The sequence below is a fragment of the Acinonyx jubatus genome, chromosome B3, assembly GCF_027475565.1.
Source record: "Acinonyx jubatus isolate Ajub_Pintada_27869175 chromosome B3, VMU_Ajub_asm_v1.0, whole genome shotgun sequence".
Classification (NCBI taxonomy): domain Eukaryota; kingdom Metazoa; phylum Chordata; class Mammalia; order Carnivora; family Felidae; genus Acinonyx; species Acinonyx jubatus.
In genome coordinates this window covers 3,701,421-3,728,398 of record NC_069386.1, presented here as the reverse complement: position 1 = coordinate 3,728,398, position 26,978 = coordinate 3,701,421, and the positions used below count along the sequence as shown (strand labels likewise).

Here is a 26,978-nt window from a genome sequence, read left to right as displayed (position 1 = left end):
AATGTAATCCATTACATTAACAAAATGAAGGATAGGGGTGCCCGGGTGGCTCAGTCGGTTGAGTGTCCGACTTCTGCTAAGGTCATGATCTCATGGTTCATGGGTTCAAGCCCCGTGTCGGGCTCTGTGCTGACAGCTCAGAGCCTGGAGCCTGCTTCACATTCTGTGTCTCCCTCTCTCTCTGCCCCTCCCCAACCTGCACTCTATCTCTCTCTCAAAAAGAAATAAACAGTAAAACAAAATTTTTTTAAAATGGAGGATAAAAACTATATCATCTCAATACAGAAAAAGCATTTGACAAAATCAAACATTTTATTCATGCTAAAACTGTCAACAAAGTGGCTTTAGAGGGAACATACCGCAACATAAAGGTCATGTGACAAACCCACAACTAATAGAATACCTAATGGTGAAAAACAGAGCTTTTCCTCTTAAGATCAGGAATGAGTCCAGGATGTCCATGCTCACCACTTCTAGTCACACAGTACTAGATGTCCTAGCTGCAGCAATCAGACAAGAAAAAGAATAAAAGGTATCCAAATTGGTTAAGGAATAAGTAAAATTGTCATTATCTGCAGAGGACATGGTATCGTATATAGAAAACCCTAAAGACTCCATCAAAAAACTAGTATAATAGGGGCGCCTGGGTGGCTCAGTTGGTTAAGCATCTGGCTCTTGGTTTCAGCTCAGGTCACGATCTCAGTGTGTGAATTCGAGCCTCCTATGTTGGGCTCGGTGCTGACAGTGTGGAGCCTGCTTGAGATTCTCTCTCCCTCCTTCTCTGCCCCTCCCCTGCTTGCTCATTCTGTCTCTTTAAAAAATAAATAAAACTTAAAACAAAAATTAAAGAAACTACTAGAATAAATGAATTCAGTAAAGTTGTAGGATACAAAATATACTGAAATCTGTTGCGTTTCCATATACTAATAATGATGTAGCAGAAAGAAAGATTAACAGTCTTATTTACAATTGCACTAAAAAGAATACCTGGAAATAAATTTAACCAAGGAAGTGAAAAGACCTGTATACTCTGAAAACTATAAAACACTGATAAAAAAAAAATTGAAGACAACACAAATGGGAAGATATACTGTGTTCACAGACGGAAATAATTAATATTGTTAAAATGTCCATACCACCCAAGCAATTTACAGATTCAATGAATCCTGACCAAAATTATCAGTGGCATTTCACAGAACTAGAATAATCCCCAAATTTGTATGGAACAAGAGACCCCAAATAGCCAAAGCAATCTTGAAAAAGAACAAAGCTGGAGATATCACAATTCCGGATTTCAAGATATATTATAAAGCTACAGTAAGCAAAACAGTATGGTACTGGCACTAAAATAGACACACAGATCAGTGAAACAGAATAGGGAGCCCAGAAATAAACCCATGCTTATATGGGCTTTAATCTATGATAAAGGAAGCAAGAGTTTACAATGGATAAAAGACAGTCTCTTCAATAAATGGTGCTGGGAAAACTGGACAGTTACACGAAACTGGACCACTTTCTCATACCAGACACAAAAATAAACTCAAAATGGATTAAAGACCTAAATGTGAGACTGAAACCATGAAACTCCTAAAAGAAAACATAGGCAGTCATCTCTTGAACATTGACCTTAGCAACGTTTCCCTAGATATGTCTCCTTAGTCAAGGGAAACAAAAGCAAAAATAAACTACTGGGACCACACCAAAATAAAAAGCTTTCACACAGAGAAGGAAACCATCAACAAAATAAAAAGGCAACCTACTAAATGGGAGTAGATATTTGGAAATGATATATACAATAAAACATCAATATCCAAAAATACATAAAGAGATTCTACAACTCAATAGCATATATATCTTTATTATATATATATATATATATATATTTTTTTCCCCCAATTAAAAAGTCAGCAGGGGACATGAATAGACCTCTTTCCAAAGAAGACATACAGATGGCCACAAACACATGAAAAGATGCTTAACATCACTAATCATTAGGGAAATGCAAATCAAAAGCACAATGAATTATGACCTCATACCTGCTAGAATGGCTAATGTCAAAAAGGCAAGAAATAACAGGTGTTGGTAAGGATGTTGAGAAAAGGGAGCCCTTGTACACTGTTGGTGGGAATGCAAATTGGTATAATCACTGTGAGAAAACAGTATGGAGGTTCCTCAAAAAATTAAAAATAGACAGACCCAGGGTGCCTGGGTAGCCCAGTCGGTTGAGCGTTCGACTCTTGATTTGGGCTCAGGTCACGATCCCAGGGTTGAGCCCCACGTTAGGCTCTGTGCTGAGTATGCAGCCTGCTTAAGATTCTCTCTCCCTCTGCCCCTCTCCCCCACTCACTCTCTCTTCTCTTAAAAAAAAAAAGTAGACATACCCTATGATTCCAGTTTTTATACTATGGAGAATTTACCCAAATAAAATGAAAATGCTCATTCAATAAGATATATGCACCCTTGTGTTTACTGAAGCATTACTTACTATATAATAGCCAAGTTACTAAAGCAACCTAAGTGTCCACTGATAGGTGGATGGATGAAGAGGATGTGGTATACATATACGATTACTACTCAGCCATAAAAATGAAATCTTGCTATTTGCAACAACACAGATGGACCTAGAGGGTATTATGTTAAGTAAAATAAGTCAGAGAAAGACAAATGCAGTATTTCACTTCCATGTGGAATCTAAAAAACAAAACAAACAAAACAGAAACCATCTTAAATACAGAGAACTGGTGGTTGCATGAGGGGAAGGATCTGGGGGATAGATGAAGGGAATTAAGAGATACAAATTTCCAATTATCACATAAATACATCACAGAGATGAAAGTACAGGGGAATAGAGTCAATAATATTGTAATAACATTGTATGGTGACAGACGGTAACTACATTTTTTTTCAACTTTTTAAAATGTTTATTTGATTGGGGCATTCACTTTTGAATGCCCCCTCTCTGTAAAGAGAGCTTTCATACTACTCTTCCTTTCTGATCTTATACTCTAATAAACTTGTGCCTGCTGCTCAATAAATAAACAAACAGACAAATAAATGTTTGTTTATTTTTGAGAGAGCAAGAGTGGGGAGGGACAGAGGATCTGAAGCAGGCTCTGTGTTGACAGCATAATGTGTAAGACTGGTGAATTGCTGTCATACACCTGAAACTAATATAACACCGAATGCCAACTGTGCTTCAGAAACCAAGAAAACCCCAAACACCCAAAGGACTTGGATGCCATTTCTGGAAAGAATTTCAGAATACAAGGAAAAAAGTGAAAGTAAGGAAAATAATCATATTGGCTAAAACTAGAACCTGCTCCAACATAACAGAACACTATAAAACAAAGAAGCCAAATCACTAAAGAAGTGAAGGAAATAAATAAGGAGACCAAAATGGAAGACAATTTGCAAAGACATCATTTGCAAAAGGGAAAGCATATTGAACAGAGGGGAACAAGGTAGACACTGATTCACTGACAAGGAGAGACAACTAATAAAAGAGGACACTTTTAAGATTAATAGCTTTAGACTATTATTGGGTTTTGCATTCACAAAAAACCTGTGAAAAAGGTTAACCTGTATTCAGTTTCATGTGTACCACCACATGTGTTGGCAGGTTGGGAAAGCTGGAATAGGGAAGGAAATGACCTTAAAATTATTTACTAAAACTAGTTTGGTTTTTTAAAAAAATGTGCACCATGACCAAGAGACTATTTTGGGAATGCAAGGTAGATTCAACAAACCAAAATCAATCAATATAATATACCATATTAATAGAACAAAAGCCAAAGACCACATGACAATCACATTAGACACAGGAAAAACATCTGAAAAACTCCAACATCCTTTCATGATAAAAACATTCAACCAAGTGGGAATAGAAGGAAACAACCTCAAGCTGATAAAGGGCATCAATAAAAACAAAACAAAACAAAACAAAACAAAACAAAACAAAACAAAACAAAACAAAACACCTCAGCTAACATCATACTTAATGGTGAAAGACTGAAAAACTTCCACGTAAGATCAGGAACACGACCAGGATGTTCACCCGCCATCGCTTCTAGTCAACATTGTACTAGAGGTTCTAGACAGAGCATTTAGACTGTTGGGAATGTAAAGTAGTAAAGCGGCATTAGAAAAGAGTCCAGCAGTTTTTCAAAGGGTTAAACACAGAGTAATGATATGACCCAGCAATTCCATTCCTAGGTGTATACCCAAGAGACTGAAAACATGAAGTCCACATAAAAAATTGTATACAAATGTTCACTGTGGCATTATTCATAACAGCCAGAAGCGGAAAAAATCCAAATACCCACCAACTGATGAGCGATTTTAAAAAATGTGAAATACCCACCCAGTGGAATGTTATTCAGCTATAAAAAGGGATGAAGTGCTGACACTTGTTATACACAGATGAAATACGAATAAACATAATGCTAAGTGAAAGGCCAGACACAAAAGGCCACACAGTCTAGGATTCCATTTATTTATTTATGTATTTATTTAAGTTTAATTTATTTTGGGGGAGACGGAGACAGAGAGGCAGTAAGAGGCGAGAAAGAGAGTCCCACCAGGCTTGGTACTGTCATTGCAGAGCCCGACGTGGGGCTCAATCCCGTGAATCGTGAGATCAGGACCTGAGCTGAAATCAAGAGCTGGACACTTAACCAAAACTAAGCCGTCCATGTGCCCCTATGATTTCATTTAAATAAAATGTCCAGAATGAACACATTCATAGAGACAAAGTAGATTTGTGATTGTCGGGGTCTGGGTGGGTGGGGAGTGACTGCTTAATGAATACAGGGTTTCCTTTTGGGGTGATGAAATGTTCTGGAATTAATGTTAACGGCTGTACCAAAACTTGTGAATATAATAAAAACCACTGAATTGCACAATTTAAAAGGATGAATCTTATGGCACTTGAATTACATCTTAAAACACACACACACACACACACACACACACACACAGATATGTTTATATACTGAGACAAAGTAAGGTATATTCCAAGTATGCAAGTATAATTTAATATTTAATCTACTTATATAATTAATACAAAGGCTAAAAAAGAAAACTTATATGATTATTACAACGGATGGTAAAAAGACGGTTGGCAAAATTTAACTTAAAAAAAAAAGTTTATTCTCAAGCAGGCTCTGTGCTATCAGCATAGAGCCTGACGTAGGGCTCGAACTCATGAACCATGAGATCATGACCTGAGTTGAAATCAAGAGCTGGAAGCTTAACACTTTGAGCCACTCAGGCACCCCAAAATTTAACTTCTTAATAAAAATTATTTAAAAAACAAGAATAAAAGAATATTTCAACATAATGAAGACAGCCAAATCCAAATACAGTAATAAAACAAGATATATTCCTAAAAATCAGGAAGGAGGCAAAGATGTCAATTGCCTCCAGTGCTTAACACTGTTCTGGAAGTTCTAGTTAATATATTAAGATAATTCCTACCCCACTTTCCAACAAACAAATATTGCAACAGAAAAGACAAAAGAATCATAATTTGCATATGATTTATGAAAAAGTATATCACTAGAAAAACAGAATTAAAGTATAGCAGGATGACAAATAAGTGAAAAAAAAGCCTTGGCATGTTATCACCAGAGACCAGATTTGAAAATATAAAAGAAAAAGGCTGAATTCAGTCCTTCTACAAATATTTACTAAATGTTTTTTGTGAGCCAGTCACTGTTCTAAGTGTTAAGGATACACCAACAAACAAGAGGCAAAAATCCCTGCCCTCAAGGGGGAAAATAAAACAGCAAATAACTCTAATAAATAAGTAAATTATTTAGTATGTAAGAATATGAAAAAAGAGCTGTACAAAATGAGTCAAGGACAGGGTTGTAATTGTCAACAGGATGGTTTAAAATCTCTCATTGGAAGTGGCAGGCCCGAACAGACTGGAGGGGTTCTGGGTGATGCCCGGAGGAGGGAGCCGGGACAGAGCCCGAGGCAGCACTGTGACCCGGGTATAAGGAACAGGGAGGAGGCTAGGGCTGGGCTATATCAAGGAAGGGAGGAGGCTGGTCGACCCTCTATGTTAACGGGATGACTGTTGCCCTTGCTGTACCGCTGCAAAGAGACTTTCAGAGGGCAGGGGTGGAGAGGGAGAGCAGCTAGAAATCTACTAGAACAGTAAAGAGACAATAGCGGTATAGACAAGGATGGTGGCGGTGGAAGGGTTTGCAACCTGCTTGTACTCTGAAGTGGGAATGAACGGGGTTGGCCAGCACACTAGGTATGGGGAGTAAAAAAAACTGTTAAGTCAAGGATGATGCCAAGGTTCTTATTCTGAGCAACTAAAATTCAGTTTATAAAAGCATCAGCAACAGCAAATGACACCCAGTAATTTTTTTAAGAAGTGTGGTTCCTTTAGGAAGAAAACCTCAAAACTCTACTAGACAGAAAAAAAAAATAGAAACATTCCATATTTCTGGCTGGAATGTTTCAATATTGGTAAAAGCGTCATTTCTCCTCGTATTAATTTACAATTTAATTCACTTCAAACTAAAATTCCATTGAGATTTCTCTTGAAATTCATTCAACGTATTGCTAAAGTCAATCTAGAAAAACAACTAAGTGAAAATGGTTAAGAATACTTATTCTTTGTTTTTTATTAAAAATTTTTTAATGTTCATTTATTTTTGAGACAGAGGGAGACAGAGTGCAAGTGGGGATGGGGCAGAGAGAGAAGGAGACACAGAATCCGAAGCAGGCTCCAGGCTCTGAGCTGGCAGCACAGAGCCCGATGAGGGGCTCGAACTCACGGAGTGCATGACCTGAGCCAAAGTCAGCGGCCCAACCGAATGAACCACCCAGGCGCCCCCAAAATACTTATTCTTAATAAAAAGATTACTTCTGAGAAACTTGCTCTTCTCTGCCTAAAATGCTTTCCCCACAATATCCACAGGGCTCTCTCTCCTTCAGATCTCTGAGTTCAAATGCTGTCCTACGAGAGAGAGGCTTTCCCCGAACACTCGCTATACGACACAGCAAGACCCTTGCTTCCTCTGTACCACTGCCAGCACTCCCTATCCCCTTCGACCTCTGGGTCACGTTCTGCACTATAAACTCCGCCTGGAGTAGAGGATGTGTCCGATAAATAGCTGTTCAATGAATGGACGAATAAACATCCATTACCAGAGATAAACCACACAATGTACTGGAATGGTTTAGAATACAGGCTGTGGAGCCCAGTATCAGGTTTATCATTTACTGTAATTGGGCAATTTTTAAGATGTTTAAAATCTTTCTCAAGTTCAGAAAGTTTTTTCACATGTAAAGACAGGGGGCGGGGGTCATGAACATCAACAGCACAGGGTTATTGTGATGGTATATAAGAAGAAATGGCATACAAGCTCTCAACAATTAATGCTAAGACTTTCATTTAATTCTTCTTCCTTAAAATAAGCCCACTTAAATCAGTTCCCTCAAAATTTCTGTCCCCTACCCTCTTGCACTGTTGGTGGGAATGCAAACTGGTGCAGCCACTCTGGAAAAGTGTGGAGGTTCCTCAAAAAATTAAAAATAGAATTACCCTATGACCCAACAAGAGCTGGGTCCCCAGCACTAGTAGGAATTTATCCAAAGGATACAGGAGTGCTGATTCGTAAGGGCACATGCACCCCAATGTTTATAGCAGCGCTGTCAACAATAGCCAAATTATGGGAACAGCCCAAATGTCCACCAACTGATGAATGAATAAAGAAGATGTGGTGTATATATACACAATGGAATACTACTTGGCCATGAGAAAGAATGAAATTCTGCCATTTGCAACAACGTGGATGGAACTGGAAGGTATTATGCCGAGTGAAATAAGCCAGTCAGAAAAAGGTATCATATGTTTTCACTCATACGTGGAATTCAAGAAACTTGACAGAATACCATAGTGGAAGGGAAGGAAAAAATAAGTTACAAACAGAGAGGGAGGCAAACCATAAGAGACTCTTAGATACAAACTGAGGATTGATGGGGGTCAGGGGCTGAGGGGGCGTGGAAAATGGGTGATGGGCATTGAGGAGGGCACTTGTTGGGATGAGCACTGGACGTTGTATGTAAGTGATGAATCATGGGAATCTACTCCTGAAGCCAAGACTACCCTGTGTACACTCTATGTTAGCTAACGTGACAATAAATTATTTAAAAAAAATTTGTCCCCTAACTCTAGTTGTAAAAACTATCAGAGGACAGAAGAAAGTAGTATTTGTTTAGGTTCAGCCATGTGTTAGGTACCTTTAAATAAGTTCTCTCAGTAACTTTGTGGGGGTAGATAACACTAATTCCACTTTAGAGAAGAAGAGCCTAAGGGAGATTAGGTAATTTGCCCAAGGTCACACAGGTAAGTGGCAGAGCATCATTTGAACCCGTATGTCCTTAGCTCCAGAGCACATGCTCTTTCTGCTCTCCTGTACTTCCTATTTCTTCTTTCGTAGGAGTCCCTTAAATATTTGAAAATTACCATCGCTATGTACATCTTTCCTTCTTTTACAAAACATTCACATCTCTTATTATTTCCTTATATGTCTTTATTTCTAGATCCCTCATGGTCAAGAATTCATTCTAGTTTGTTGAGGCCCCTTAACAAACATGGCATCTTATGTTTGAACTGCACGGGACCACATATACCTGAATTTTTTTCAAAAAAATATAGTATCGTAAATATATTTTTTCTTCCTTACGATTTTCCTAACAATATTGTCTTTCTCTAGCTTACTTTATTATAATAAACATATATATGTGCTAATCAACTATTTATGTTATTCATAAGGCCTGTGGTCCACAGGAGGCTATTTGTAGTTAGGTTTTTACAAAGTCAAAAGTTATACCTGGGGGTGCCTGGGTGGCTGAGTCAGTTGAACATCCGACTCCAGGTTTCGGCTCAGGTCACAATCTCACCATTTGGGGGTTTAAGTCCCATGTGGGGCTCCGTGCTGACAGTGCAAAGGCTGCTTGGGATTCTCGCTCTCCCTCTCTCTCCCTCTCCCTGTCCCTCCTGTGCTCACCCTCTTTCTTTGTCGAAATAAATAAACTTAAAAAAAAATTTATACTTGGATTTTTGACTGTGGGGGTTGGTGCCCCTAGTCCCTGTCCCCTTGTTGTTCAAGGGTCAACTAGAATTATTTTTAAAGGGAACAAAATCTTGCAGACCCCCATAAAGTTTTATGATAATGTTGTGAAACATGCACAAAGATAACAATTGTACTCACAACCATATACTATAAAACCACGATTAATTTGTCTATCAAGCAGAAATAAAAGGACCGCAATAAAATCCAAATTAATAACATTAATTTGATGTCCTATTGCTTTGCTGAAATTACATCCTGTTTGTCACAGCACGACCATGTCTCAGGTTCTAAGGCGCGCAGCACCCCTACTTTGCCTTGCGCCGTGTCAGGAGTCCGATTTCACAGCACTTCTCTCTACTTGAACCTTAGTCCATCTTGACATCATTAGGTGACCAAGTAAGATGTGGGAATTAAAGAAAAAAGAGCACCTGGGATAATCTGAGGTCTTTGTTTTGGGGGGTGACTGGCCGGATAGTAATTTTTTACTAAAATAGGAAAACTTGAGGGGCGCCTGGGTGGCTCAGTTGGTTGAGCATCTGACTTTGGCTCAAGACACGGTCTCGCAGTTGGTGAGTTTGAGGCCCACATCCGGCTCACTGCTGTCAGTGCAGAGTCCACTTCAGATCCTCTGTCCCCCTCTCTCTGCCCTCCCCTGCTCGTTCTCTCTCTCTCACTGTCTCCCTCCCTTCCTCAAAAATAAATAAACATTAAAAGAAAAAGAAATACTTCGGTAGGGAGGGATGACTAGATTAGGAAGACCACGAACTTGTGGTACCGGGGCTATTAGTCAGAAAACGGAGGTGTGGATTTGAGTCAGGGCCTGAAACAGAGGTCTAGAAGATATTATTCTGAAGATGGTGGCTTGAAGTCGAAAAAGACACTACAAAGGCACAGAGAAATAGAAGAACCTTTCAAGAAAAGCAATACATGAGGGAAGCCAAACAAAGGAAGAGCATTTTTTATTTTTAATTTTTTTTTAATGTTTATTTATTTTTGAGACACAGAGAGACAGAGCATGAACGGGGGAGGGTCAGAGAGAGAGGGAGACACAGAATCTGAAACAGGCTCCAGGCTCTGAGCTGTCAGCACAGAGCCCGACGCGGGGCTCGAACTCACGAACCGCGAGATCATGACCTGAGCCAAAGTCGGACGCTTAACCGACTGAGCCACCCAGGTGCCCCTCGGAAGAGTATTTTTTAAAAGGCAGTATTAAATTCCACCGAGGCAAAGTAAGGATGGAGTGCTCTCTGAATCAGCACATCAGGGTGACCTTTGGGGGAGGGGGAAGAATGAGACAGTAAGAGGACCATTTCTGGTCTGAGGAGAAAGAATTCGTCAAGGGGAAGAGGCTGTTTAGGTCAACCCTAGCACCTGTTAGAGCACTTGGGATATAGCAAAGATTCAAAAAATATTTACTGAATGTTGATGAAAGAAGGAAAAGGGAGGAGTCATGCAAGAGGAGGGTCTTAATAAGCAGCACAGGGAAGAGGTGATGGGGAGGGAAACGATTTTTTAATCATGTTAAACTCCAGGCTGTTTATGTTCAGAATCCTCGAAATGATAAGAAAAAGTTGTTATTGTGCCCATTTTACAGATGAGTCCATCGAGGCCGAAGGGATTAGGTAACCTACGCGAGGTTACTCATCTACTCAGATGTGGCTTCATCTGCCCACAAGACTCTTGCTCTTCTACTTCACCCTGAAAAGGAACACGTGAAACCTGAAAGTAAGAGAATTTGCTGAAAATGAGGGGAAAGAATCTGAGCTGGAAGAGGACAATGAAAGTATCTCGCCACCAGCGAGAAGAACCATGACCAGCACTGGGGGCCCAGATGAAAGCAATCGGGGGCGGGGGGGGGGGGGGGGGGGCAGGCCCAGGCTGCAAGTCTTTGTGATTACAGCCAGTTGCTTGCAGGAGACCATTTGCTGGAGCAGAAAAGGCAGGCGAGAAGAATGGCCAGGAAGGGGCTTCTAGAATGAATGTTATCAGAGTAAAAAGGGGGAGAGCAGTTCAAGTGATCATGTGGGTTCCTTCATGTAAGAAGGAAGGGAAGCCCAGAGGCAGTGGACAGACCAAGAGGAAATGGGGAGGTCAAAGGCTTCCAGAGTTTACAGTAACACTGAATGAGAAACAATTTTCACGGACAAAGGAGGAGTCCTCGGTCACCGTCACCTCCATTTCACTTCGGCAAACTTCTCCAACTGCCCACTCCTGGTAAACTGCTCTACTTCTGTAATTTGCTCTTGTGACAACAGAAAAACAAGGGACACGTTTGTTCTGGGTTACCTGATCCCTGGGAGTCAAATAATCTTTGCCCCAGACAAGGAACTTATTAAAAACAAACAGTGGAAACCATACTTCATAACTCTAGCAAAGGCTCTGTCTCTTCCCTCCACCTGGCCTCCCACAAGGTAGAACCAGCAGACCCCAGCAGTGACAGAGGGACTGAGCTGGACAACAACCAGAGCTCTTGAATACCTGGCATAACATGAAGATTAACCCAATCGTACCCTTTCTGTTCCAAGATAAATTCCATTTAGTACAGTGGGGTTCTTCTCTCATAGAAGTGTACTCGTTTTGTGTGAGTCAATCAGCCAGATGTGAGATCTAAAACTGCTTACTGTATCTTTTCAGAAAGGTATCTTTTACAGAAACTGAAGAATGCCTTACTATCCTCAATACTAGGTTCTCTCTCTACTGAGGCTGCTGTATCTAGTAATAGCAAGAAGTCTCTTTTTGATTAGACAAAGTGATTTAAAAAGGAAATATAGGGGCGCCTGGGTGGCTCAGTAGGTGGGTTGGGTCACGATCTCACGGTTTGTGAGTTCAAGCCCCACATCGGGCTTTGTGCTGACAGTTCAGAGCCTGGAACCTGCTTCAGATTGTGTCTCCCTCTTTCTGCCCCTCCTCGCTCAAGCTGTCTCTCTCAAAAATAAACATACATTTCAAAAAATTAAAGAAAAAGAAATACAGAACCATTAGAAACGTGTTAGTCCCGTGACTTTACACCCACTTCAGAAACTACCACACCGCCCCCCCCCCCCCCCCAAGTACAAGTCTTCTGGACTTAACAAAAGCCCTTCATCCTCAGTCCTGGATAGCCTGATACCTCCAGGCTAGCCTCACAAACTCAAGAAATCCCCAGAGCTTCAATACTATCATCCAGGGAACACCATGTAGTCAAACACTGTTCTGTAGCTGGATAGTTAAGAAATACATGGAGCTTAATATCCTTAAGAAGGCATATATATGAAGCTATAATTAGCGTCAACAAAGTTGTAGATCCATGTGCAGTTTAAAGATTAGAAGGATGATGAGAGTAGAAACACTATATTTATATACCAAGCCTTTTGAGATCAAGGGAAAAACTGGCCTGGATGGTTAAATGACCTAAAATAATGTAACTTTCTTTTCTTACGTCCATGTGATTTTCATGTAAGACTGTGGCTACAGCAGAATAAAAAGCTCAGGACTGCTAACTCGTCTCCAAAATCCATACACACAAGCAAAACTCACACAGATCAATTTCCCTTTGGCCTAACAGACCAGATCAGTGCTTTTTTCAAACTATAGGTAGTGAAAGTGATTTAGTGAGTTACAACCTGATTTTACACAAAATAAAAATATAAAAATATCAGAATGCATCACATATAATATGATTTGGTGAAAACTTTTTTCTGGTGTGTGTGTGTACGTATATATATGTGCGTGTATGAAATTAGTATTTATGGGCTATAGTAAAAAAAAAAAAGGGGGGCGGGGCTGAAAGCCATCAGACTAGACTGCATCAGAATCAAGCAACAACGATGACTCACTGCTAAGATCTAAATATTTTCGAAATTATTGACTTAATCCTCACATCACAGTTCGAGGAAGGAAATAAGAACAGTTATATGCCTTGTTTGAAAATAGCTGGTCTCATTTTGAAAGTCAAACAGAGGTCTAGAGGGAATTAATTTTCAATTCACTCAACATATGCTAATTCTAAAAAAAAAAAATGAACCAAGAATCTGTCATACTGCTCCCTGTGAATAAGCATTTCCTCCTAAGTTAAAGATGCCCTTAGCATAAAAGTTCTATTTCAGTGATAAAGAAAAAGGAAGAAGAGATCTAAAGCGATGAATTTATTTTTTGACATTTTTTCCTACATAAAAATTTTCGAATCTTCTGTGACACTCTTTTTTACATTGCTTACCACCTCTGAACCTAACATACCCAGCACTTCTAACAGCTCTCATCTTAAATACATTTTGCAATAAAAACCTAGAAGTTAATGCTATGCTATCAAGAATTTTCCAGTCCCCATGGAGGTAACTTTGTTGTTACCATGGGCTCTCCTATACTTTGAAAACCAGATAACCTCCACTTCTGGGTGGCCTTACAGACTATAATCAGACTTAGAGAATCCACTCAGAGCTTGCATTTCAGTGATCTAGTGGACTGAGTAGTTTATTCAGAGGCCTTTTTTGTATGCCACATAGTCCAACTTAGTTTGCCCCCCAAATACTGAAACTATTTGGAACCTCTAGAAATGGCCATCATACTCAGGAATCTGAATAAGGGGTAACAATGACAAGTCCCTACAATGGCTAGAGCCTAGAGCTAACTCATGAAGCCACGAGGAAACTACTGAAAGACACCCACCCTCCCACAAAAGCATTTGCTGAGACTTTACTAGGTTTCTAGCATTGTACAGTAAGGAGTTTGGTGTTCCTGGTAGGTGACTGTTGGGTAGTACACTAGCAAACACTTCTTTCATGTACATTTTAACACATGATTACTAGGGAAGAAGAAGGGAAAGTGAGTAAGAATTTGATAAACACAAATATTTCACTGAATTTCTTTGGTTACAAGTTAGACAGAACAGATATATCATCTATGATCCTTAACTAGCAAACACTATTTCATGCACGTTTCAATATTTGATTCCAAGAAAAAAAGGGAAAGAGAGTAAGAATTATCATCCTCCCTATTTTACAATGAGGTTGTAGTAAAAGATGCCCAAACCTGACAAATCGAGACAGTGGTGGAATGAACTATGTTGTCTTTTAACTCTTGGCTTCGTTGTTCTTCCCAATATCGTAGGAAATCTTGTTCAGGTATCTGGAGGATCCTTCTAAAGGCTTGAGCTCACCAATTTTAGATTACTTCATTCTTTTTACCTCTATGTAGCTCTCTGTGACCATACAGCTATTTACCTAACTGCAGCAAATTCCTAGTGGTAAAAAGATATAATAGAAAAATTCACTTACTACCATAGCTGAGAAGCAATTACATATATGAACAGCAGTGAAATAACACAGGAAAATGCTGTTATAGGGATTAAGAATGCAGTAAACTGGCAAAAAGCTACACAGGCTAGTAGTAGTCCTTATGATTTAGCTTCTAGGCTCTACTGAACCGGTAACTCTCGTTATACCTGCTCTTCAAAGTCTATGTGTTCCATCACACATAAAGGTTTTAGAACCTAAAACTAAAGTCAACACTATGCTATTCATTCAGAATGGATTTTCATGGGCTCTGCTTTCTTTATATGCATAACGGATATCTTATTTACTTTTATACTGCCTTGTGTCAAAGGGCTTTCAAAGACACAGACCAGAGAAAAATAATAACAAATGTCACAATAAACGTTTTCTGACTTGAGAGTGCTGGCCTCCCAGTAGCTTATAATACATACACATACATACATACATATATATATACACACACACACACACACACACACGCATACGTATATACATACACATATGTAATATATATAATATACATACAGTCTTCTTACACAGTGCCAAATGCTTCTTGAGTTCCTTCACCTCATCTATTTCCACATTTTTTTAAAGTTTATTTTTATTTATTTTCAGAGAGAGCGTGTGTGTGGGAGGGGTAGAGAGAGAAGGGACACAGAGAATCCCAAGCAGGTTCTGTGCTGTCAGCACAGAGCCCGATGTGGGGCTGGATCACAGGACGCTGGGATCATGACCTAAGCCAAAACCAAGAGCCAGACACCTAACTGAATGAGCCACCCAGGAGCCCCTGTTATCACATTTCTTATGTTCCTGTGGCATTCTTAATGGTCTAGGATTAACACACTTCACTCAGTGTATAACCTTAGGTGAATTTCTTAAGTCTTGGTTTTCTTATGGGACTATCTACCTTAGAGTAGTGTTATCATATATTCATCCTAATTTGTAATCAAGACATATAAGATACATGATTTGATATGTGTCATATACGACATATATATTCTGCCTCAATTGTCAACGAGGAAATTAATTCTATTAAATATCTGTATTTATTAGGTTGACAAACATTTTTTAAATTTTAAATTATCTCCTTTTAATGAATATGTGAGAAAACAGGTATTTTCTTATTCTGCTACTGGTTAAGATGGTTAAAACTTTTCTGGAGGGCAATGTGACAATATAAATCCAAAGTTTTAAAACATGCACGTGCCCTTTGACTAAGAAATGTGATTCTCAGATACCAATCCTGAAGAAGTAACTAACGGTTTAGCTAAAAGCATGTGTCTCAGAGTATTATTTTACAGTATAAAAAACTGGAAATAACCTAAATATCAGTATAATAGGAAGTTATATATGGTTATATGGTAAATATGGTTATAATTTATAACAAATAGGTCTGTACCATAAATTACCAGATGGCTATTACAGATAATGTTATAGAAATACATTCACTGCCACTGAAAGACATCTAAGATACAGTGTTTAAGTGGGGATAAAAGGCTGCAAAACTGAATGTATTATAAAAATTATGTACTTACACATGTAGGTGCATATTCATGATGCTTGTTACTAGGTAGAGGGATATTAATCTTTCTACAATGAACATTATTACTTATGTAATAAAATTTTTTTACAGACATGAGGTATTTATAACATAAAGGTTAATCCATTCTCTCTTTTAAATAGTTAAAGATAGGTTAAATAATTTACAGTATAAGCAGGGGTGCCTGGCTGGCTCAGTCAGGAGTATGTGACTCCTGATCCTGGGGTTGTGAGTTCAAGTGCCTCATTGGGTAGAGATTACTTAAATATAAAATCTTTAAAAATCAGTTCACAGTATGAGCAGGTAGTTTTAGATGCAAGGAACTCTACTGACCTTTAAGGGCTCTCTATAGTCAGTACTCCATTTGTGGTGAAAAAAAACAGCATTTTTTTGTTTTTAATTTCTAATTTGTTACAGATGGGCATTTTATAAAATACATGAAAGAGTAATTATTAGAAAAATAAAATTAAAGGCATATAAAATACAAGCCTCATTTTAAAAATAAGATTCACAAGGGGTGCCCGGGTGGCTCAGTCACTTAAGCATCCGACTCTTGGTTTTGGTTCAGGTCATGATCTCACAAAGCTGGTAGGTTTAAGTCCTATGTCGGGCTCTGAGCTGACAGTGTAGTGCCTGCTTGGGATTCTGTCTCTCCCTCTCTCTGCCCCTTCCCCGCTTGCACTCTCTTTCTCTCTCAAAACTAAATAAACTTAAAAAAAAAAGTTTCTAAACTTTTACTCTCAATTTCTGCACCTATCTTGTCACTGTCACCTATCCTGGCCACAGACCATACTTCCAGTAGCACGGCTCTAAAGGATAAAAAGCCATTTTGCAATGGACTAATAGCTATCAAGTAGACTAGCTTCTGACTGAGTATCTGGGCAATCTTCTGCAATCGAAGATAACTTTTTCCAATAAAAAGGAGCATTTGGGCTCTTCCCCTATTATGTTTACCCTATTTACAAGCCTACAATGTTCTTCTTATGCTAACAGACATTTTCAATAGTCATATATAATTTTAAACCATCAATCCTTTTCCAAAAGAATCAAATACAATCTCATAGAGTAGAAACCTGACTTCAGAGAATTAACATTTTACAAATCATGGGGAAAACAGTAGTCATTAGGGCATTCCAAAGGGGATGTGCCAGAAATACAGACTCACCTGGGTGAAATGGGAGCAATGGAAAATGTACACGTTCGTATTGAGAGTTTAAGCTGCCTATTTGCTCCCAGAGTTAAGCAGAAGAAAAGGAGACAATTTGCCAGGTCCTTGCAACACGAATACAGTCCCTGGGGGAAAGGCTGACTGAATCTGTGTCACTCTACCTGAGGAATGAAACAATGACGGACTCGTTTGGACTCACGCCAAAGAAATGGAACGTGTAAACATCTTACTTTATGTTGAGATTAAAAAAAGTTTAAGTCTCAAGTGATTCCCTGAAGCGATGTAGCCTGGTCTCCAAAAATAAAGGTTCACAGTTTATTGTCAAAGATAAAAAACAGAAAGTGCAACGGATCAGAAACTAAGGATTCTCAGCCTCTGTATTAATACAAGGCACAGAAACACTAATGATTTAATTATAATATTTTTAAGTTGCTGCAAATTTAATCTGTTGGTAGAAAAATGAAAAACTATACCTAGGCACAGTGTCTTACACACAATAGGTGCTCAACAAAAGCTCACTAAGCATTTAGCTCTTCAAGATGTCATAGAATGGTAGGTCAAATGCTGTATTCTTAAGTTTTACCAAGCGAGAGGTTGAGAGCTAGATGAGAAATAAGAGGAGCAATGATTTAATATGAAAGGAACAGAAAGACTCTAATATATAAACAAAGGACAGAGGCAGAAACCAGAACTAAAAAGAAATGTAAAGAAAAAGCTGTGAAGTAGTAAATGAAGTTTCTAAAATAGTCAAAAGGGAACAGGAAGATGCAAATCGGTAGCACTGAAGTCTTAAAGGGAAAAAACTTCTCACTGAAAGCCAAGAATGGTGAAATTCAATCCGTGAAGAAGTTTGGAGTATTAGATTCTTTCTCCCCACTTCATACAAAGTATGCATTTTTAAGCTGAGGTATAACATATACAGTCTGGTGCACAAATCTTAAATGGACAGCTTGATATATTTTTACACATGTACACTTCTGGGTACCCACCAGTCAGATCAAGATACAGAACACCTTCAGGGCTTCCTCCTCCACCCACCATGAACTAATCACCACTGATCAATTGTGCCTGTTTTGATCGTCATGGTTAGCATACAGAATGTGCGCTCTGGTGTTGGCTTTCTTCACTCAACCTCAAAATCTTGAAATACATCCATATTCTTGTGGGCATCAGTAGTTTGTTCCTTTTTACTGCTGAGTAGTACTCCACTGCACGAATATACTACAATTCTGCTGATCCGTTCTCCTGTTGATGGACACCTGGGTTGTTTTCAATCTCCTGCTATTATGGATAAAGCTGCCATGTATGAGCATTCTTGTACAAATCTTTTGGTGGACACAAACACTCATTTTTCCTGGATATATGCCTAGACCAGACTGCTAAATTACAAGCTGGGCGTGTGTTTAACTACCGACGACCAGGCCAGCTTTCTAAAGTGATCATATCAATTTACTCTCTGATTACTCCTATAAAGTTTTTAAATTTAAACAAGTTCTTTCGTTGAAATACAAGAGTTTTGAGACCTTTTTGTTTTGTTTTGTATTTCTATTTTTTAGAGCAGGGGTAACATAGGCAGAGTGCTCATATCTCAGGGAATGTACAAGATGATGGGGGCTGGGGAGGTGTGAGAAGAAAATAGTGCAACTTCTATTTTAGTTTCTTATTCTTTTCCCTAAAAAGTAAGTTTTACTAATATTTAATACATAAGTTGACACTGGTGTCCTTTTTCAGATGGTTGTATTTATTCACTTTGGGCCTACTGTGGTTTACTGCCATTTGAGAGTGCCTGGTTGAGCAAAATTATGGAATATTCACTTCTAACTGAACTCTTGCCAAATGAACAAGTGGCTAAAAGGAGTCCTATAAGAGAGTACTAATAACGTAAGCATAAGCAAACAAGGAAATGGCCAAGCTGACAGTTGTTACAGAAAATCTCTTTAGATGATAAAAACTGTGACTAGCTAGTCAGATCTCCCATGAAACAGGCAAAAAATAACATTAATATTTTTAAAAATATAAACAATCTATTACTCTTAATATTTTGCTAATAAGAATTTAAAATTTTTTAACGTTTATTTATTTTTGAGACAGAGAGAGACAGAGCATGAACGGGGAGGGTCAGAGACAGAGAGACACAGAATCTGAAACAGGCTCCAGGCACTGAGCTGTCAGCACAGAAACTGACGCGGGGCCCGAACTCACCAAACTGCGAGATCATGACCTGAGCCCAAGTCGGACGCTTAACCGACTGGGCCACCCAGGCACCCCGCTAATAAGAATTTTAAAACATAAATTATTTATATCATTTGTCACTCCCTTCAGATTCTCTTGTATTTGTTTCATAATGTACAGAATAGTACAAAGTACATGTATACATAATTTTTTTAAATGTTTATTTATTCATCTTTATTTTTGAGACAGAGACAGAGCATGAGCGGGGGAGAAGAAGAGAGGGAGTCACAGAATCAGAAGCAGGCTCCAGGCTCCGGAGTGGTCTGACGCGGGACGCGAACTTGTCAACTGTGAGATCATGACCTGAGGTGAAGTTGGACGCTCAACCGACTGAGCCACCCAGGCGCCCCTATGATTTAAAGTAAGTTTACACAAATTTTTTTTACCAACAGGGTACACAATCAAAAGGGTTCAGAGACTCGTTTTAGTGTATTTTTAATATTAAGCTAGTTAATCCTTGGTTACAAACGAACTTGTAATTTTTAAGTCATATTTAATCAAGTATACTCCATTAGAAACAGCTAGCTGGCTACTGAATGTTAACACATCTGAACTGGGAGGAAGACAGGAATTAACTGGGAAGAGGAAATGAGGGAACTTTCATCGGTACTGATACTATGCTGTATCTTGCAAGAGGTTTGGACTATACCAGTGTACGTATTTGTCAAACTCACTGGTACATTTAAGTATGTTTCAGTTTATGTAAATTTTACCTCAAAAGGCAAAAAAAAAAGATCTAAAAAAAATACTGACCTCTAGTTAACGATAATTCATGCTGAAGTGTCTAGTAGTAAATTATACTGATGTTGGCAACTTACTTTAAAATGCATTAAAATAAGATGCACTGCTATATGGATAGAGGGATGGATATATTAATAACATGATAAAGCAAGTACAGTAAATTCTACTTATAGAATTTGGGTGACGGAGAGAAGGGTGTACGATTCTTTTAACTTTTCTGTGTGTTTGAAATTACTCATGATAAAATGGTGGAAAAAAGAATCAATCTACTCCTAAGTTGAAAATTAAAAACAGTATAGTGATACAGGCTAGAAATTCAAGCTAGAAATTCAAAAAGGAAAAAAAGGCAGGAACATTCAACCACCACTGCTCGATGCTTTTACATACGTTAAATCCGTGAGGGCTGAATTATGTCTATTTCGCAAACTAAAACTTAGAAAGATTACAGAACATGCCTAAGGTCAGAGAGTATGAAACCCAGCCCAAAACTGAATCTAACCTGACCATTTTCCTAGACGCCTGAATCCTCTTGGCCCACATTCCTCACAAGGGGCTGCCTAGAACCAAACGTCTTCACTGCAGCACAGAAGCTGGTTCTCCATCCAAGCATGGACCACCTCCGATAGAAAACTCCCTACGGTCTGAACCGAAATCTGTCTCCCCCACCTTTGGCCTCCTACGTCTGATCGTCTGATCGCTTGGGGCCATATAGACTTTAATCCCCACATGACTGGTCTTCATAGCAAGCGACAGAATTCAAATAAGTAGAGTTTTTTTCCAGTGAGTCCTTTATAACATCATCTACAAGCTATGCCTGGGTGTAAGTGGGGATAATGCCTCACAGAACTGGAGAAGAAATAAAATGAGAACATATGTGAAGCATACAGCACAGTAACGAACAGAGTAGGGACTCAAATATCTTTTTCTAACCCTTACCTTCCCTTGGAAATGGTAACATGCCACTCACTATAAAATAATACTTTTTTAATTTAAAAAAAGAAAGACTTAGGTCCTTCCCTTAAGTTTATGTTAAATGTGAAGAGACTTAGATTTTTCTTTCCTGTATTTACTATACCTAACAACCCAACTGACTTTGTTTCCTCATTTCACTTTTCATTTTGCCTTGTTTTGGAATTACAAATTCTAGGAATTTTATGTGGATTAGATATACAACTACGACCACTTCTGCAGCACGTTTTTGTTTCAAAATTACTACGGGTGGCCAACCTATGAAAGCAACTTGTTAAGGAAACTTTAAGTATTTTCTTTTTGACTCTCAGAAGATATTTACCAAAGGTAAGATTCAAGGAAGCCACTGGATTACAAGGAACCGACCAACTGGTGATGATAATCTTTAATTCACTTTTGACCATGTATATACCAATGAACCCTATAGCTGTTTATTTCTTGATAAATATACTCAGATTCCCTAAAGGATGCCTGAAGTCACAAATCTTGCCCCTTTAAGCAGGATGGCACTTCAGTATGAAAAGTAACCAGTTATCCTACCGTGAGGTTGAGGCCAACCTACAGTTCACATGTGGAGAAGAGTGATTTTCACAGCCTAATGGAACCTGAACCTCATTTGACATCTGAGGTTGTCAGTATTGGAAGGAATCCTACAGATGATCATTTTAGAGTTGCAGAAATGGATATTCAGTTGAAATGATTAGCCCACAAAGACCAAATACCAAGGCCCCCAATTCCTGGCACAGTGTTCTCTCCATTTCACAATCATGTCAAACTAAATACAAAAAAAAGTGGTTATAACCATCCATTACTTCAACTTCACTAATTTCAGCCTGGCCACCCGTGATGTCACTTCCTTTTGTGAATGGGTGGGTTTTTTTTTTTTTTTTTTTCCTTTCTTGGTCTAGCTATCTGCACTTTACTGTAATACAACATTTTAGAGCTCACACTCTTATTTATGCCAGTATTTCCCCTCATCTACCTCTGTTCCCCAAAGATACCAACAAGCCTCCAAGATGCCTTGACCCTCCTTTTCACTGTATTTATTTCAAACAACTAACTGCCAAGTATGATCAGAATTAGAAGTAAAACTGATTTATTTTTAAAACACAAAGCACACACGGTAGTGTTGATCTCTTCCCCAAAAGGCCTGCTTAAGAAAAAAAAAAAAAATCGAATGCTGTGCGTTACACGCAGATGCTTTCTAGAGAAAAGAGCCCGGCGACAGCCTTGCTAGATAGGAAAGAGAGAGCTATTGTGGACTGTAGTGGAAGGCCAAGGAGAAGGTCTGGGATCCGACCTAAAACAAATATGGAGGTGAAAAGGCACGAGGAGCTTCCTGGACCCAGCCGCCGGGGCCAAGCGGCGAGCCCCCCTCCCCCCCCCCCCCAGCTCCTCCGGGTGGGCTCGGGAGAACGATGGGCAGCGGGGATGCACGTACCCCAGGACAATGATGGGGCCCGCGGGGAACCCGGAATCGCGCGCAGGGAAGACTCAACAAGTCTGGATGGCGAAGGATGCGCCGAGGGATGGATGAACGGCTGCCAAGAGGATCCCGCTGGCCTCGGGACGGCCACGGCCCCTTTCCAGGATCCCCGGCCGCGCGGCCCCCGCCGGCCCGCCGCCAGCCATTTGCATTACGCTCCCCTACGTGCCCCGACGTTCGCCCGGGACCCGGCTTCCCACCCGCGACCCTGCCCGCAGCGATGCCTGCCGCCCAGGCCCGCCGCCCGGCGGCGCGGGCTCCCAAGCCCCGGCGGCGGGCCTGCCCGGGCCGGAGCCGCCTTCGAAAGTGGGCGGAAGGATGGCCGCCCTCGCGGGGAGCGGGCGCGGCCCGGAACCCTCGCCTCCGGCCCGGGCACGTCCGCCGTGCGCAGCGCCGCCCGCGCCTCCGGCCCCGGCCGCGGCCGGCTCGGGGCGCCGGGCTCCCTCCGGGCGCCGGGCTCCGGGCCGAGGCGGATGGAGACGGGAGGGGGGGGGCGGGCGCGCCATCATGAAGGGGAAAATGGTGGGCGGGCGGGCCCGCCCGCGGCCGCCGTACTCACCCGGGCCGGCCAGTGCGGGTAGCCCTTCATCTTGGCGAAGACCAGGTCGCCCGCCTTGTACTCGCGGGGCCGCGGACGCGCCATCCCGGCCGCTTCCTCCCCCGGTCGTCCTTGGTCGCCGCGAAGATGCCGGGAGGCCGCCCCCCCGCGGGCCGACGGACTGCGCCGCGCTCCCCGCGGGCCTCGAGCGGGCGGGCGGACGAGCGGCCGCTCCGACGAGGGGAAGCGGCGAGGCGGCGGCTGAGGCGAGGGGTGGGCGGGGGGCGCAGCAGGCCCGGCAAATCACGGCCCGGCAGCGGGGGAGGGGAGCCCCCGGCCGCTCGGCTCTCGCCCGCGCCGAGGTCCCCGCCGCCGCCGCGCGCTGCTCACAGGCGCCGCGTCGCCTGCCTCATGCCGCCACCGCCGCCGCCGCCGCCGCCGCCGCCGGCCTCCCTCCCGGGCTCCCGGGCGCGGCGCGAGCGCCGGGCCTCGCGCCTCCTCCGAATTCCTCCTCGGGCAGCGACCGCAAACACGATCTTATTATTGTTCTCGCGCGCGCTCAGCATCCCCCCCGCCCCGCTTCCCGCTCCCCTCCCCTCCCGCGCCGGCCGGTTAATTCCTAGGTACACGGCCGGCTTTCGCCCAGAAACCGAGCGCGCCAGCCCGGCTGCTCGGCGGGCGGGCGGGCGGTGGGCGCGTCCTCCCCCAGCACCGAAGCCCGCGCGGGGCGGGCGGGAGCGCCTACTCCGGAGGACGCCCGCCGCCCGCTCTCTTTTGTTCTGGGCCCGGAGCTGCCTGGCGCAGCCCAGCCAATCACCACCTGGCCGCCCCCCTCCCCGCCGGCCAGCGCCACACTGGGGGGCGCTCCCCCCCCCTCCCCGCCCCCGCCCGGCCGCCCCCCGCGGCCACTGCTGCGGATGCTCTCTGGTGAGTGGGGCACAAAGGCGCTCCAGGCCTGGGGGACGACTGCGGAGGGGACCCGCTGCCCCGAGCATCACCCAGGCTGCTTGGAAAGAGCACCGCTCCGGAGTCGGCGATCTTGTCCGGTTCTCGCCCCAGGTCTGCCCTTGACAATGGGTTGTGACCCACCTAGGGCAGGCTCTGGAGCCGGGGTCGCGGGAGGTGCTGTCCTGGGCCGAGCGGCACAGTCGGGATTCGAACGCGGACCCGCGCGCCTCCAAAGTCCACAAAAGCTTATGCTTCTCCTTGCGTGGATCCTTACAGGCCTGCAGTTTTGTGGAAGGGACTGAACTCTGGCAGGTCACTCGTTTCCAATCCTGCCAACGTTTTGGACAATGTGTGTTGAATCTGTCTAATGATGACCGCTACTTCTTTATAGCATCCTGAAGCCCACCTTTGGGAAGTCAGCGGGCGCAGCTCCTGAGTGTAACCGACTTTCTGTGGCCTTCATCTTGTCACAGGAACAGTTCTTGTGTGCGTCTGTCCCCTCTTCTGAGCTCTCCTGCCCTCCCCACCTTTGATAGCAGCTATTTCTTTCTATCAGCATCTGCCTCCCTCACTTGCCTTGTAGAACTGTGTGTGTGTGTGTGTGTGTGTGTGTGTGTGTGTGTGTGTGTGTGTGGAATACCAACCCTTGCTCCTGTTCCTAGTGCTGGGCTTCCAATAATGGAGCTCTAAAGTCTCTAGACTTTCTGATGATTATGTTGTTACTAGTGCTTGACATGACCCCCTAATGCATTTCCTTACCACTTGCACCTGGTGATTTTCCTTGTCAGATATGACCCCTTCCTCATAGCTCCTACAGGCTCACCTGTCTTGTTTTCTCACTGTACAAAACTAGTCTAGGTCCTTTGGCCTCCGTTACGATAGCCAGCATCAGCCGGTTCAGGCTTCTATAACAAAGTACCATAGACGGGGTGACTTAAAAACAACGGAAAGTTTATTTCTCGCCGTTCTGGAGGCTGGGAGGTCCAAGAACAAGGCAGTTCTGTTTTTTTGGTGAGGACCGGCTTCCTGGTTCATAGAGGACAGTGTTTTCCGCAGTGTTTACCCTGTGTCCTTCCACAGGTAGGAGTGGGAAGAGGGCATGGGGGCTCTCTGGGGTCCCTTTTGTAAGGACACTAATCCCATTCATGAGGGCTCCACCCCATGACCTCATCCCCTCCCAAAGCCTTCACTTCCAAATACATTTGACATTAGGATTTCGCATATGAATTCAGGGAGGACACAAACATTCAGTCCATAGCAGTCTGCTAATGTGTCTCCCATTTGTACCACCTGTCATGTGTATCTGTCATCATGCCATCATGCGCCGTCCGTGAACCTGTGAATGGTTCCTATGTCATCTTATGTCAAAACTCAATCCCTCTGACTAGCTTCAAAGCCCTGGCTGTTGGCTGCCTGCCCCCTATGGTCCAGCCTCCCTGTGGGCCTAGGGTGGAAATAGGGGAGAGGAAAGGAATGAGAACGGAAGGTTGTCAGTTGGAAACCACAGGGAGACTTTCAGCAGAGAAGGGACATGGTCCTGGTTTGGGTCCAGACGAATTACTCTGGTGGCCAGTGCGGAGGTGGATTTGAGGCTAAGAGTCTGGAGGCAGGAGCTTAGCTGTGGTGGTGGGTGCTGTCACCAGGAGACAGAGGGGCTGTGACAGGGCTTGCTGACTCACTGGGTGGTAACTAGGGAGGAAGAACCAAGTCAGAAACCCTTCCCTGGTTTCTGGGTTAAGCAACAGGATGATTAGTTTTGGCACTCAGATGAGGCAATCCATGAAGAAAGGGCAATTTGGGGATGAGATTATAAGTGGTTTTGTGTGTTGAAATTTCCATGGGGCGTCTGGAAAGGGATGCTTAGCGGACAGCTGAATATACAGCTTAGAGAAGGTGGTCAAGACAGAATATAGAGATTTCAATGATACCATGATACCAGTGGTGGTTGAAACCCTGAGGGAGGTTCCCAGGAGACTGTGTCCAATCAGAAAAGCAGTGGCCAAGGATGGAGCCTGGTAACACTGACCTTTAAGGATCATGCAGGAAAAAAAAGAAAGAGGAGTAGAGTGCTGGGGAAACCAAAAAAATCAAAGAATGTCTAAAAGGAGGGATCCTTCCAGACAGATGCCCACAGGAAGGTCAAGTGGAATAAGACACGAGATGGACGCATCGAATCTGGTGACCGAGAAGTCTTTGGTGACGTTGGTGGGAACTGTTTCACTGACATGGTGGAGGGGAAGAAACCAGGGAGCAGCAGCGGCCCAAGAAGCAAGTGAGATGCGCGCATGTGGAGGCAGCCAGTGTAGACCCCTCTTTCCAGGCAATGGAGGAGGACGAGCAAGAACGCAGGAAGGGTGAGCTGTCCTGTCGTGACTGGCTGCTTTTTAAAAGATTGGAGAAACAGAGGAGTTTACAACGTGGAGAAGCAGTCAACGGAGAGGTTGAAGACAGAGTCCGAGGGGGGCGCGTCACTCGTGGGGCCAGGAGATGCCTCCCAGCTGGGCGTTGGTTTCAGGGTTTCGTCTGAGCCTGGTCTCACCGCTCAGCACACGTCACGTGCCTGCCTCCCATGCCCTAACCAAGTCAGCCTTAATAACAGACGCACAGGGCATCCCCCGTGATCCCCTGGCTGGTCCTCAGGAACCTCCTAATGTGCCTGGCTGAGAGCCCGTCCGTCTCCACGTCCAGGCTGAATGCAGACCACCTTGTCAACACAGTGCTGCTGGGGTTGATGCACTGCCCTGTGGCTTTCACTGCAGACAGGGCTTTCAGACTGGTTCCTCTGCTTTTATGCAAAGGACTGTTCCTGTGGCGATACCAGAACAATGCTCTATTCAAATATTTAACAGATAATAAGTAACCCTTTAGAGACACCAGGAAGGCCATTAAGACTCTGATGTATTTTATTTTAGTTTGGCCCCAAGAGCCGGTCTCGGTCTCTTCGTTATGTCAAAATAGAACGCATTAATTTTACTTCTGAAACTTGGAAAGAACTCCGTTCACAAATGG

The 26,978-nt window shown here is 42.6% G+C and overlaps 1 protein-coding gene and 1 long non-coding RNA gene across 2 annotated transcripts in view; both read right to left on the bottom strand.

Moving 5' to 3' along the window:
* The window catches only part of HDGFL3 (HDGF like 3), a 71,809-nt gene extending 48,495 nt beyond the window's left edge, over positions 1–23,314 (bottom strand). The window contains exon 1 of the mRNA XM_027068210.2: positions 23,043–23,314. Within this exon, the coding sequence (XP_026924011.1) occupies positions 23,043–23,126 (84 nt within the window). The 5' untranslated portion in view covers positions 23,127–23,314. The remainder of the gene's footprint in view (positions 1–23,042) is intronic.
* Positions 4,757–22,510, bottom strand: LOC128315845 (uncharacterized). The gene is made up of 2 exons (XR_008298934.1): positions 22,439–22,510; positions 4,757–19,636 (listed from the first exon to the last, which is right to left on the bottom strand). It is a non-coding gene; the product is annotated as an uncharacterized LOC128315845 (long non-coding RNA).
* Positions 23,315–26,978: the final 3,664 nt, after the last annotated feature.